The sequence below is a fragment of the Rutidosis leptorrhynchoides genome, chromosome 2 (assembly GCF_046630445.1).
Source record: "Rutidosis leptorrhynchoides isolate AG116_Rl617_1_P2 chromosome 2, CSIRO_AGI_Rlap_v1, whole genome shotgun sequence".
NCBI lineage: Eukaryota > Viridiplantae > Streptophyta > Magnoliopsida > Asterales > Asteraceae > Rutidosis > Rutidosis leptorrhynchoides.
The window spans coordinates 474,116,293-474,128,662 of NC_092334.1; the positions used below are offsets into that span (position 1 = coordinate 474,116,293).

A 12,370-nucleotide genomic window follows, 5' to 3' on the forward strand; every position below is an offset into this window, starting at 1 on the left:
CGTAAACATACGTCCCATGCATAGAGACAAAAATATCATTCATATGGATTGAACATCTGGTAACCGACATTAACAAGATGCATATATAAGAATATCCCCATCATTCCGGGATCCTCCATCGGACATGATATAAATTTCGAAGTACTAAAGCATCCGGTACTTTGGATGGGGTTCGTTAGGCCCAATAGATCTATCTTTAGGATTCGCGTCAATTAGGGTGTCTGTTCCCTAATTCTTAGATTACCAGACTTAATAAAAAGGGGCATATTCGATTTCGATAATTCAACCATATAATGTAGTTTCGATTACTTGTGTCTATTTCGTAAAACATTTATAAAAATTGCGCACGTATTCTCAGCCCAAAAATATAAAGGGTAAAAAGGCAAATGAAACTCACCTAATGTATTTTGTAGTAAAAATACATATGACTATACTGAATAATGCAGGGTTGACCTCGGATTCACGAACCTATATCAATTATTTATATTAATACACATAATATCAATTAAACAAGTTTATATATTATTATTTTTATAAAAGTCTTACATAAATTTCTAGTATATACTTTGTTTGTATGTATCTTAATTTGTTTATTCAAACAGTAGTTCTATTATACTAAGTTATTATTAGTGAAAATAAATAATGATAATAACATTACTAATATACATATATTAATAAGAACCCTATTAATGATAACAACAATGTTATTAATAATAGTATTTGTAACAATATTAATTTTACTTGTTTATGGTAGTCGTGATATTACTGGTTTACTAATAATAATAATAATAATAACTTTTAAAAAATTTATATTAATAAAGATATTGTTAGTAATGATACCTTTGTTATATAATAATAATAATAATAATAATAATAATAATAATAATAATAATAATAATAATAATAATAATAATAATAATAATAATAATACTAATAGTTACAAAAGTGATATCAATACTAAAATTAATAAAAATAATGATAACTCGTATTATTTTCATAATAATAATAATAACAATAATCCTAATCATAATAATAATAATAATAATACGATTTTGTTTAGTGATAATAATAATAGTATTCGTACTTGTATTTATAATCCTAATAAATGAAAATTTGTATTATCATACTTTTATTAGTAATCATAATATTAATGATTAAATTCTTTTACAATACTTGATAATAATAATAATTCTAATACTTATTGGTAATAATAATAATAACCTTTATGATAAGTGTAATAATAACAATAAGAATATCAATCATAATAACAATACAAATAATAATAATAATAACAATAGTAGTAATAATAATCAATTTAAAACTTGGAAACTACCTCAAAATTCAGGATAAAAAGAAGTCTCAGCTGGGTCTTGAACCCGAGACCCCTCGGTCAAACACAACACCACTAAACCACTCCTGCAATCCGGTTTTTCTGTTTTAAACTCCCAACCAATTTAAATAACCCGTATTCTGTTATCATCCTCATCATTCTATAATTCAGTCGACCCAGTAACTCAACTAATTTCAATTGACGATTTACAGTTTGAGACAAAGCTTGTAATTGAATTGTAATTAATCTGTTAGGAGTACTTGTTCAATTAAACAACAGAAATCGAAATTTTAAAACAAAATTGTCGTTCGTGAACCCAAACAAAACCCAAACATCAAACTCGAATTAGAGGCTGTTTTGGACAATAAAATTAACATAGATTAGGTTTTAAATCGTTCATGAAAACTTTCTGCATCATCAATTAAACATAAAACATCACAGTATGTTCAGATTTCACGAAAAACCAATACGTTGACCTTTATTTCAAAAAGTTTGACCTAGAAATTCAGATTACATAGAAAGAATTTGAAGGTGAATTTTTGCAGGAAGATTACTCAAACGATTTATAACAGAACTACATTTTTAGATTTTGAAAAAAATATAAAATCAAGCTTTTGTGAATTGGAGTTTAAAAGCAGGGTAACCGACGGGTTCTTCCCTATTTTCTTTTTAATTGGATTCATATGAAGCAGATAGATTACTGTATGTGTTATAGTTGATGATAAAAGGTTGAAGGGATTCGTTAAAACTAAAAGGAATCAAATTATATCACAAAACAAATATTGATTAAATCAGACAAGGACAGAAAGAAGAAAAAAAAAATATAAGATATAAAATAAAAAAAATCGAATAACTCTGTTGCAGATTTGTACTGATGAGAATGATGTAAAACAATTTGAGGAAAGAACCAAAAATCAGATATAGTGTAGATAGTGATGTGAAACCGATTTTGGGTTTACTCATCTGTATTTATATACTTTATATTTTATTTATTTGATATTTATTATTAATAATAATACATAAAATGTCAATAATAATTATCTTTGTAATCATTTATAATATAAATACTGGTTTTTAATGTATATCTGCATATATATATATATATATATATATATATATATATATATATATATATATATATATATATATATATATATATATATATATATATATCATTTGTATCTTTATTTGTACATTATTTATATTTATAATTATAATTAATCATGTTAATTATTACTAATGATAATAATATTAATAGGAATAAATGAGTAGTAATAATAATAATAACAATGATAATGTTTTTAATAAGTTTTGTAATAACTAATGATAATAATAATAACAAAAGTGATAATATCAATATTATTAGTGATAATAATAAATGGTATTATTTTCTAACTATAATTGTAATGATTTTAAAATAATAACATTAATATCATAAATTACATGTATTAGATTTTATATCTATAAATAATAATAATAATATTCATAATTATGATGTTAATATTAATGCTAATATTTATTTTAGTGAAAGTAATAGTAACATTATTAATAAAATGACTATATTTTAATCTTGTAATTACTTTTAATATATTAATTATAATTTATAAATTATGTAATACTTATCTTATATAATAACATATTTGAATATATATATATATATATATATATATATATATATATATATATATATATATATATATATATATATATATATATATATATATATATATATATATATATATATTTCAATATAGTAATTTATTAATAGATATCATATATATACAAATTCATTTTAAATTATACTTATTTATTTTGTATCTTATTTTTCATACTCATCTCTAATGTTTATATTATATTTTATAAATTTTAAATTATCATACATACTTACATTATATATATATATATATATATATATATATATATATATATATATATATATATATATATATATATATATATATATACACATATATATACATATTTCATTACAATTAATTGTTCGTGAATCGTCGGAAATAGTCAGGGTCAAATGCATTCATGAAATATAGTTCAAACATTTTGAGACTCAACTTAACAGACTTTGCTTATCGTGTTGCAATCATATAAAGATCAAGTTTAAATTTGGTCAAAAATTCCCGGGTCGTCACAATATATATATATATATATATATATATATATATATATATATATATATATATATATATATATATATATATATATATATATATAGGGCAGGATCAATGGGGAAGTAACCAATCGGGGGGAAGCAGGGGGAAGCAAAAATTATTTTTTTTTTTGTTTTTTTTTTGAAATTTTTTTTTCCGGCATTAAGATCACACGAAAATATAAACATTTAGAAGAGACACCTCGTGATGAATGTTATTATTTAGGCGGGAAAACGATCGACAAAAATAACATTCAAGATAATATTGTTCGTGAATAATATGAACGTTTTTTTTTCATGTTTTGTGAAGTAAAATTTAGCTCGATTTAGAGTTTAGGGTTTAGGTTTTAGGGTTTAGGGTTTGGTGTTTTGGGTTTATTCCATAAACCCAAAACACCAAACCCTAAACCCTAAACCCTAAACCCTAAACTCTAAACCGTTCGTGTTAAAAACTCAATCTAAATCCTAAATCTAAACCCTAAATCTAAACCCTAAACCCTAAATTTCTAAACCCTAATATCTAAACCCTATAAACCCTAATATCTAATCCCCAATAGCTAAAACCTCAAAATACGCTCGAAAAACACGATAATTGTTATATATTACTTTTTCGAGCGTTTTCCCGCCAAAATAAAAACATTTATCACAAAGTGTCTCTACTAAATGTTCATATTTTCATCTCATCTATAATGTTCGTGAACAAAGTTTTTTCAAAAAACGAAAAAAAAAAAGTTTTTGCTTCCCCCCGCTTCCCCCCCCCCCCCCGAATGGTTACTTCCCTCTTGATCCTACCACTATATATATATATATATATATATATATATATATATATATATATATATATATATATATATATATATATATATATATATATATATATATATATATATATATATATATATATATATAAGGGGGCAACGGGATTCAATCCGGATACACCTGGTTCAAAGACCCACGCTTGATCAGTGTTGTAAAAAACTAGATTACTTGCCGATTAAACCCCGATTACACATTTTAGAGAGGAATCCGTTCCGTTATCGAAAATTCATTTAAGTAATTTGTCAGCGTCGATTGATGGGTCAAAATCAAATTTATTAATCAAAGTTGGTCAACACACTTTAGCTATAACATTTTTAATTCTAACAAGCTAAAAAATTCCTTAAAAAAAAAAAAAAAAAAAAAAAAAAAAAAAAAAAAACCAAGAAAGTGAAATTTAAGCCTTAATTATAAACAATAAAAATGAACCTCCAGACTCAATCCGAAGCTGGCATCCGTTGGTTGGGAGTTTTGTCTTTTGATATATAGTATAAACAAGGAAAGCAAACCCTCGCTTCACTGCGGGGTGATTTTGGTCGGTTAATGGTCTGTGATTTTGGTGATTAGGTGTCTGTTAATTAAACGTTTAAAAAATAATAAAATTAAAAAAGAAGTTAAAAAAGGTTGTGAAAAGAAGGGGAAAAAACAATTTATCAATATACCTTCGAAGTTGGGGTATTTTACAAGATTTTCATGGTGAACGATACCAACTCATGGGATTTATATTTGTATATAATATAATATAATATAATATAATATAATATAAATTTAAATATAAATATAATATACCAATTATATTATTATTATACCTACATACTAAAACACACGCCAGATTTCGTGGTTTCAGTTCTATTGAATTATCGTTTTGAGTTTGCATTCACACTAACACTACAACTAAAACACGCGCCAGATTTCGTGGTTTCAGTTCTATTGAATTATCGTTTTGAGTTTGCATTCACACTACAAACGATCCCTCAACTTTGGCTCAATTTACACAACGGTCCCTCAACTTTACACTTTTTCAGGGGTAAAAAACGTAAATATATAATTTTATTAAAATAAAATAAACTAATTCCACCCGAATTTTTAACGGGCCATATCTTCTCGCTCGGTGCGAGTTAAATTTTTCCGAGACCACCGTTTAACTCGAAAAAATCTAATGAACACAACGGGACTAACTACTCGCGAAATGGACATCGTTAAAAAAAACACTAGATAACGGGCCCTATATTCTCGCTCGGTGCGAGTTAAATTTTTCCGATACCACCGTTTAACTCGAAATAATTTTACGAACACAACGCGACTAACTATACGCGAAACAGACATCGTTAAAAAAACACTAAATATTTTCGGCTATATTACATACATATACACAGTGTTGTAAATCTCCCGAGATCTCCCCCGAGATCTCGTTTTTAGAAGGCAACCGAGACGAGATGTTCATCTCCCGAGATTTCTCGGTCAAAAGGTTTAAACTTAGTCAAAGCCAAGATTTCTCGGATTTTCTTGCTAATTTGTAAGATTTTCTGTTAAAATTCGTAATTTCTAAGATTTTCTCGCTCATTTCTCGGATATTTTTGTAAAATCTCGTAAAAACATATATAAATATACATATATCTATGTTTTTATGTATATTTTTATTAAGAAAACTATAAAGTCAACGTAAATCAACGTCCGAGATCTCCCCTAGATTATTCCGAGATGTCGAGATCTCCTTAAAAAAGTCCAAACGAGATCTCCTCGAGATCCGAATTCTCCAACCTTGCATATACATACACGTCCAACAAACAACCCTACTTACTAAATATATTAGGTACCAAACAACGTATATCCAATTTCGACCGCGCGTCGAATACAACCGCAACAACGCGCGGTCAAATTTTTTTCTAGTTAAACTTATTAATGGAAGGGAAAAGAAGAAATATATATTTTGATCCGACTAAACTCCCATTCTCCTCCGTCTATGCAACCACGACGCTCTCACGATGACACTTACCATGCCCGTCGTGACATCGTGTTGAGCATACGACCTTCCCATATAATGGCAAGAAAATGACCCCAATTAGATCGACACAGCCATCAACACGATTTGTGTATATAATAGTGCACCACATCCATGATATTTTCTTACGATACGCTCGCTAACCAATAGATGTAACCAACACAATGCCATCAACTAATCATCCTATCATCACCGAGTAAGTCGTGTAAGAAATGGCCACTATCAATAGTTACTAAGTCGTGGCATCGTGCAGATTTCAAATATAGGTCACTTGTTATCAATGGCCAATATGAAATAACAGACAGAGGTAACTAATACGATGATCACACAGTATTTAGCCTAGTATACGATTTGTGAATCAGAGAACTAGGCATATTCTGTGAAATAAATGGTATAATGCTAAAACAAAATGGAAAGAATATAGAGAAGTTTACAGCTTGATGAACATTACACAAATTCCTATTTCACAACTCTAAAGTTGTACACTCAAAAACGGATACATGATCAAATAGCTCGATGCACTTGTCGGTGGCTCATACTCGATCTTCAAACAATCACATATTGTGGCAAACGCTGAAGCACACTTTAAAATTTGTGGTTCTATCTCTTCACAGTGAAGAGATAGATTTCAAGACTTTGATGTCCTTTTCTCCCTTTTTACTACCCATGAATGATCTAGGTAGATTTGGTGGCTCCTGTTTAACGGACCCCACGAAACGAGCACCAACCAAATCTATCCAAATCGAGAGGATAAACAAAGAAGGAATGCAAAGAAATTGAAAAAATGTACAAGGAAAAATGCTGAAAAACACCAGTAAAAATATATTTACAGGTTTGTATGCAATCATGTATTGGGAAGAATATTTCTACTTCTCATGAAGGTTAAGAATTGTGAGGGTAGTTCTTCCAAAAGTGACTGAACGACAGAGATTCCTCCGCCTGCAATTGAACAACCAAAAGTCAATTATAAGAGACATGTTACCCTAAATCAAAGAAAAAGTCAACCTTCGATCGTGAAAATTCTAAATTTCCAACTGACCATCACAATTTAGCTTATATTCAAAGTAATGATTATACTCAAGATTTGTAGTGAAGTTTCAAACTCAAAAGTAGACCATTTAAGTGCATGACTTGTATATAGAAATTCTTACACTACGTGCATGGTGCGTGTTCTTACCCTGTACTTCTCTAAATGGAACAAATTGGACGATATCACGTGTGGCTACACGTCCTGTGGTACTTTCAAGTCTTTCCTTATCCGCATCTAAAACCTGCTTAACATCAAAATCAAAATCCCTTACGGTAAACACAATCATTGAGAAACTCTGCTATGAATAATAAAACCGCAAGTATAAAAACGTAAATTAAATTAAAAAAAAAAAAAATATTTGTACCTCCATCTCCTTAAAATCGGCTCCACCAACCCCAACAATAAGTATAGATAACGGCAGATCAGATGCACTCACAAGGGCGTCTTTTGTTTCTTGTAGATCTGTGATCACTCCATCCTGTCATATATCCAGATAATAAGTATTGATAGAATCAAATGATTATTTGATTAAATAACAACAATTTGTAATTTAATACCAAATGACGCATAACTTCATACCGTGATGATTAATAAAACAAAATATTTCTTTTCATTAGCAGCTAAAGACTGGCTGGCTATCGATGCTGCAGCAGCAATCACGGGACCAAATAGTGTTGGCCCTGCAAGTGTGACATTATTAAGGGCACTTGTGTATGCCACCATAATTCCGGGTATCCCTTCGACCTACAAATAAAAAATAACATGCCAAAATTACATTATAATTTTAATTTTTCAAAAAAAAAAAAAAAAAAAAAAAAAAAAAATTGTAAAATTAAAATTGCATAATAAAAGTTTCACCTCTGAGTGTCCACTGCTCCCGTTTAGGTTAAAACAGTGAGAGACGGGACCATCAATGGGCCGTGCTCCAAATCCCCATGCATGAAATTTCCTATCAGAATCATAACACTGCAATACCTCTCCGACCTCTAGTATTGCCTAAAATATCATACAAATTATCATCACTATAGTTTTTACATAGTACGCATATTTTGTGTAAAAAGTATGAGGTAATTGGACCACCACCTTCTGGTATGCATTTGGACGTCCAGAATGGTCGATATAATGTAAAGAATCTGGTAAACGAGGATTTCCATTTGAAGCTGAAAATAGAATATAGGAGTAACTGATAATTAATAATTAATAATACAGAGTTAGGCCTTCAGCTACTTAGAAATGTATACATGTAACAAGATAAGGTTTATTGATTTGGCCACAATCACCATAATTGCTTATTATGTAGAATAAAATGTGAGCTAAATAGCTTCTGCACACTCTTGCCTACTAATTATAATCTTTCACAGAAAGGAACACAAATGAATTGCTAGGGACCGTAGATTTATTACAAAAGATACCGGTATACTACTTATACCAATATCAATCTAACAATGTACTAGAACTAAATAAAACAAGACCAACAACAAAGATTCTGTTCTTTAATAAACATTGTAATTGTAATCAACTGATTTATGTAGGTGACTTGAAGGACATGTAGATTCTTATCCACCTTTTGAAGAAACCAACCAGATAAAAAGAAAACTCACAATGAGATGCAAGTGAATTTTATCAAAAACTACATAGAAAAGCTCATGTTTAATCTTCTTCATGACTTAACACTCACAATGTAATTCAAACGCAAACAGAAAATCAATCCAATAGATGTTATTGTTGTTTTATAATTGCTATAGTTATAGTTATAGTTATATTTATAATTTTCCCGTATACACACTATAAGAGTGTCCCGAAACATATAAATTTCTTGAGTAGAATCATATACCAGTGAAATCTACAGCGACCATGAAGCTCATTTCAAAGCCATTATCCAAGTAATCCAGGAAACTATGATGAACACTTTCTGAAAACTTGTCGACATATAGCTGACTCTTCAACACCTGTATACAATTTTTTAAATAATATTATTAATCAAAGAATAATAATATAATTTGCGAGGCATGGTTGTACGTTTGTAAACATGTAGGTTAGGACCTTTGTCTGATGATCTTTTCCAACAGAAACAGGTACAAACATATGCTCTCCCTGCCCATTTAACGAAATCTTTTCCAAATCAACAAGTGACTTCTGAACCTTGCTGAATTTTCCACATAATTTAAATAAATAAAAAATCAGCCTATTAGTGAAAACAAAACGAAAAACACAAAAAGAGGAAATCACTTACCCAAGCAAATCATGCCTCCCATTACTATTGAAGTTGAAACACTCGATAACTAGAGGAGTTTCCTTGCTTCCTACTTGTGAGATACTTATAGAGACGGGTTTCCAAATTGGATTTAAATCATTTTTTAACACCTCTGTTTTGCATATTGGAACAGCATGTCCACCCTCCACACATTTAGATATTACTAAAAAGGGGTCCTGCAAGAAACAAGATAAATGAATCATTGCAGTGGAATCATTATCATAATTACATTCAATAAGTGAACGATTGATCAAATGGCTCGTACACTTTTGGAAAATATTTCCTTGTTCTCAAGATCTGTGCACCTAAATGCCAACTCTGTTGTAGTTTTTGAGACAACACATTCTTCTGCATGAACTGTAAACTGCCCAAGTTTCTTTGGAGGCGTCGGGCTGGTAGAATCAACTTTCCCCACAATATCTATGGCCAATGAGCGATCTCGTCTTGTTACTATCTAGTAGTAATAAAGTCAGCATCTAACAGTTGCAATATAATATACAAATATCTCTGTGTGTGCATGTGTGTGTGTTTAACTTTGCATTTTCTCAATGGTAAAAGTTTCAAACAAGGTTCCATTGGTTACGAATTGTGACAAAACAAAATCATAATAATACCTCAGATAATAAACAGGTAGCCTCTCCCAGAAGTTGCTGTTCATCCAACTTAAGCATCTGTAGTTAACACATTAAAAAAATGGCTTTATGGTTAATTTAAGGTTATTAATAGGGTATCATATCTGTTTGACACAATTACATCGGATATTGACAACTTAATGGCTCATTTTTTTATTTTTAAAAACAAGAGCTTTGAATTCATCAAGGAAGTTATTAGAATAATGAATCATATAGTATACCTTTTCTTCTAGTCCATGAAATTGAGTGTCAACATCATACACACGGAACCTGCGATAAAAGATAATAGTATCTAAAATTCACATATATTAACATTTCAGATGAAATATACATTGACCCGACAAAAACTTACAACAAAGTCTGAACCATCTCAAAATGATATGCGATTATAACTTTCTTAATCCACCGAGGACTTAACGAGTTTAAAACAACTTCCGTTCGGCCAATCTCTTGCAATGAACCATCCCATCCTTTTGTATATATAACTGCCATTGGATCGCTCTATAAACGAAACATAAGTCCGTGAGTTAACAGGCAAACATTCACGTAAATATGTAAAAAGTCCCGCAAACAACCTACCTTGGAAAGCACGTCCCGGTCACGCAAATTTGAAGCAGATAGAGATAACTGCAACAACATTATTCGATGCATCAGAGAAACTAAATTTGACGTAATAAGTACAATTGTATTAACAACCCTAACACAATTGTTATATCAACTGTTATTTACTTTACAACATCTTAAAATACGATTACCGATAGTCAATTAATTCTTCATATACACTCATAGTTTAAACTTAAAATGAACCCTAATGTATGCAATTGAATTTGAATTGGTATACAAAACTCAATTAGCTTTGCTAATTAGCTCCCTAAACATCAATGAACATAAATGCGTATAATCATCTTCTGCTATTGTTAATCATATCGAATTACTCAATTATCTTATTAATCATTCTATATATATAGATACATATATGCAAGGTTGAAAAAGACGCGAGGCGGGGCCGAAACGGTAGCGACCTCAAAACGTAGCAACGGAAGAAACGGGGCCGGGACGGGGTCGAAACGGTTTAGTCACCAAAACGCCGCAACGGGCGCAGCGGAAGCCGTTTAGAACAGTGCATATATGTATGTACATATTCAATTAATACAATAACTTAGGCGTCACGTGAAAATTGCGCCTTCAGGAGAAAATTGACAAACAATTTATACGAAATTACAGAATCAATTAAGAGGATAAATGAAGCTATCTAAATAAGAAGGAATGAAAATTGATAAATTTAAAACCTCGATCTGCGTGTAAAGGCCGTGGTAACCTCGATACTTGAGAAAACCGTCAACGGCGTCGTTTGGACGGTTCGTATCTGGATGATTATTCGAACCGCCGATAGCAGATTGGCCACCATCACCGCCGCCGCAGTTGCAGCAATTGCCCATGGCCGCCGAGTTTTGCGTTTATGCAATTGCTTTTCGGTGTGTTTGTGGAGTGAAAGAAAAACAGAAGAGAAAAAATAAAAATAAAAAATAAATAAAATGTGAGAGTTGTTTTTTTAGTAATGGCCCACTTGTATAGTCTAATGTTGCAAGAAAGCGCGTTTTATTTTGTTTTTTTCAATCTTCAACCTCAACTAGTTTATATTCTAACTGCCATTAATTTAAAAAGTGCTTAACTAGTAACTACTGATCTAACTACTGATATTAAATTAAGATATTCCCTCTTAAAATAATAAGAACTAGAAAAAAATTGGACCGCGCGTTGCTGCAGTTGTTTTCAACGCGCGATCGAATTTGGATATACATTGTTTGGTACCTAATATATCTAGTATGTTGGGTTGTTTGTTCGACGTGTATGTATATGTATGAAATATAGCTCGAAATATTTAGTGTTTTTTAACGATGTCCGTTTCGTGTATAGTTAGTCGCGTTGTGTTTGTAAAATAATTTCTAGTTGAACGGTGGTCTCGGAAAAATTTAATTCGCACCGAGCGAGAATATAGGGCTCGTTATTTAGTTTTTTTTAACGATGTCCGTTTCGCGTATAGTTAGTCCCGTTGGGTCCGTCTGATTTTTCCGAGTTGAACGGTGGTCTCGGAAAAATTTAACTCGGACCGAGCGAGAAGATAGGGGCTGTTAAAAATGC

At 30.4% G+C, this 12,370-nt stretch overlaps 1 protein-coding gene across 1 annotated transcript; it reads right to left on the reverse strand.

The window, feature by feature from the left end:
- Positions 1-6,642: 6,642 nt before the first annotated feature.
- Positions 6,643-11,706, reverse strand: LOC139892594 (protein BONZAI 1-like). Its single transcript, XM_071875704.1, has 15 exons — positions 11,518-11,706; positions 10,808-10,855; positions 10,581-10,729; positions 10,450-10,498; positions 10,211-10,267; positions 9,862-10,050; positions 9,576-9,772; positions 9,386-9,488; positions 9,177-9,291; positions 8,426-8,502; positions 8,201-8,338; positions 7,922-8,086; positions 7,707-7,820; positions 7,490-7,583; positions 6,643-7,251 (listed from the first exon to the last, which is right to left on the reverse strand). The coding sequence occupies exons 1-15, from the start codon at positions 11,665-11,667 to the stop codon at positions 7,157-7,159; spliced, it is 1,740 nt and encodes a 579-aa protein (XP_071731805.1). The 5' UTR covers positions 11,668-11,706; the 3' UTR covers positions 6,643-7,156.
- Between the last annotated feature and the right edge of the window lie 664 nt (positions 11,707-12,370).

What these genes read in the sequence shown, in the direction of transcription:
- LOC139892594 (XM_071875704.1), bottom strand. Translation starts at nt 11,667, where the DNA reads ATGGGCAATTGCTGCAACTGCGGCGGCGGTGATGGTGGCCAATCTGCT. An exon ending in AGGAAATATTTTCCAAAAGT is followed by an intron (nt 9,773 to 9,861) that starts GTACGAGCCATT and finishes TGTTTCTTGCAG; the next exon opens with GACCCCTTTTTAGTAATATC. An exon ending in GAAAAGATCATCAGACAAAG is followed by an intron (nt 9,292 to 9,385) that starts GTCCTAACCTAC and finishes AATTGTATACAG; the next exon opens with GTGTTGAAGAGTCAGCTATA.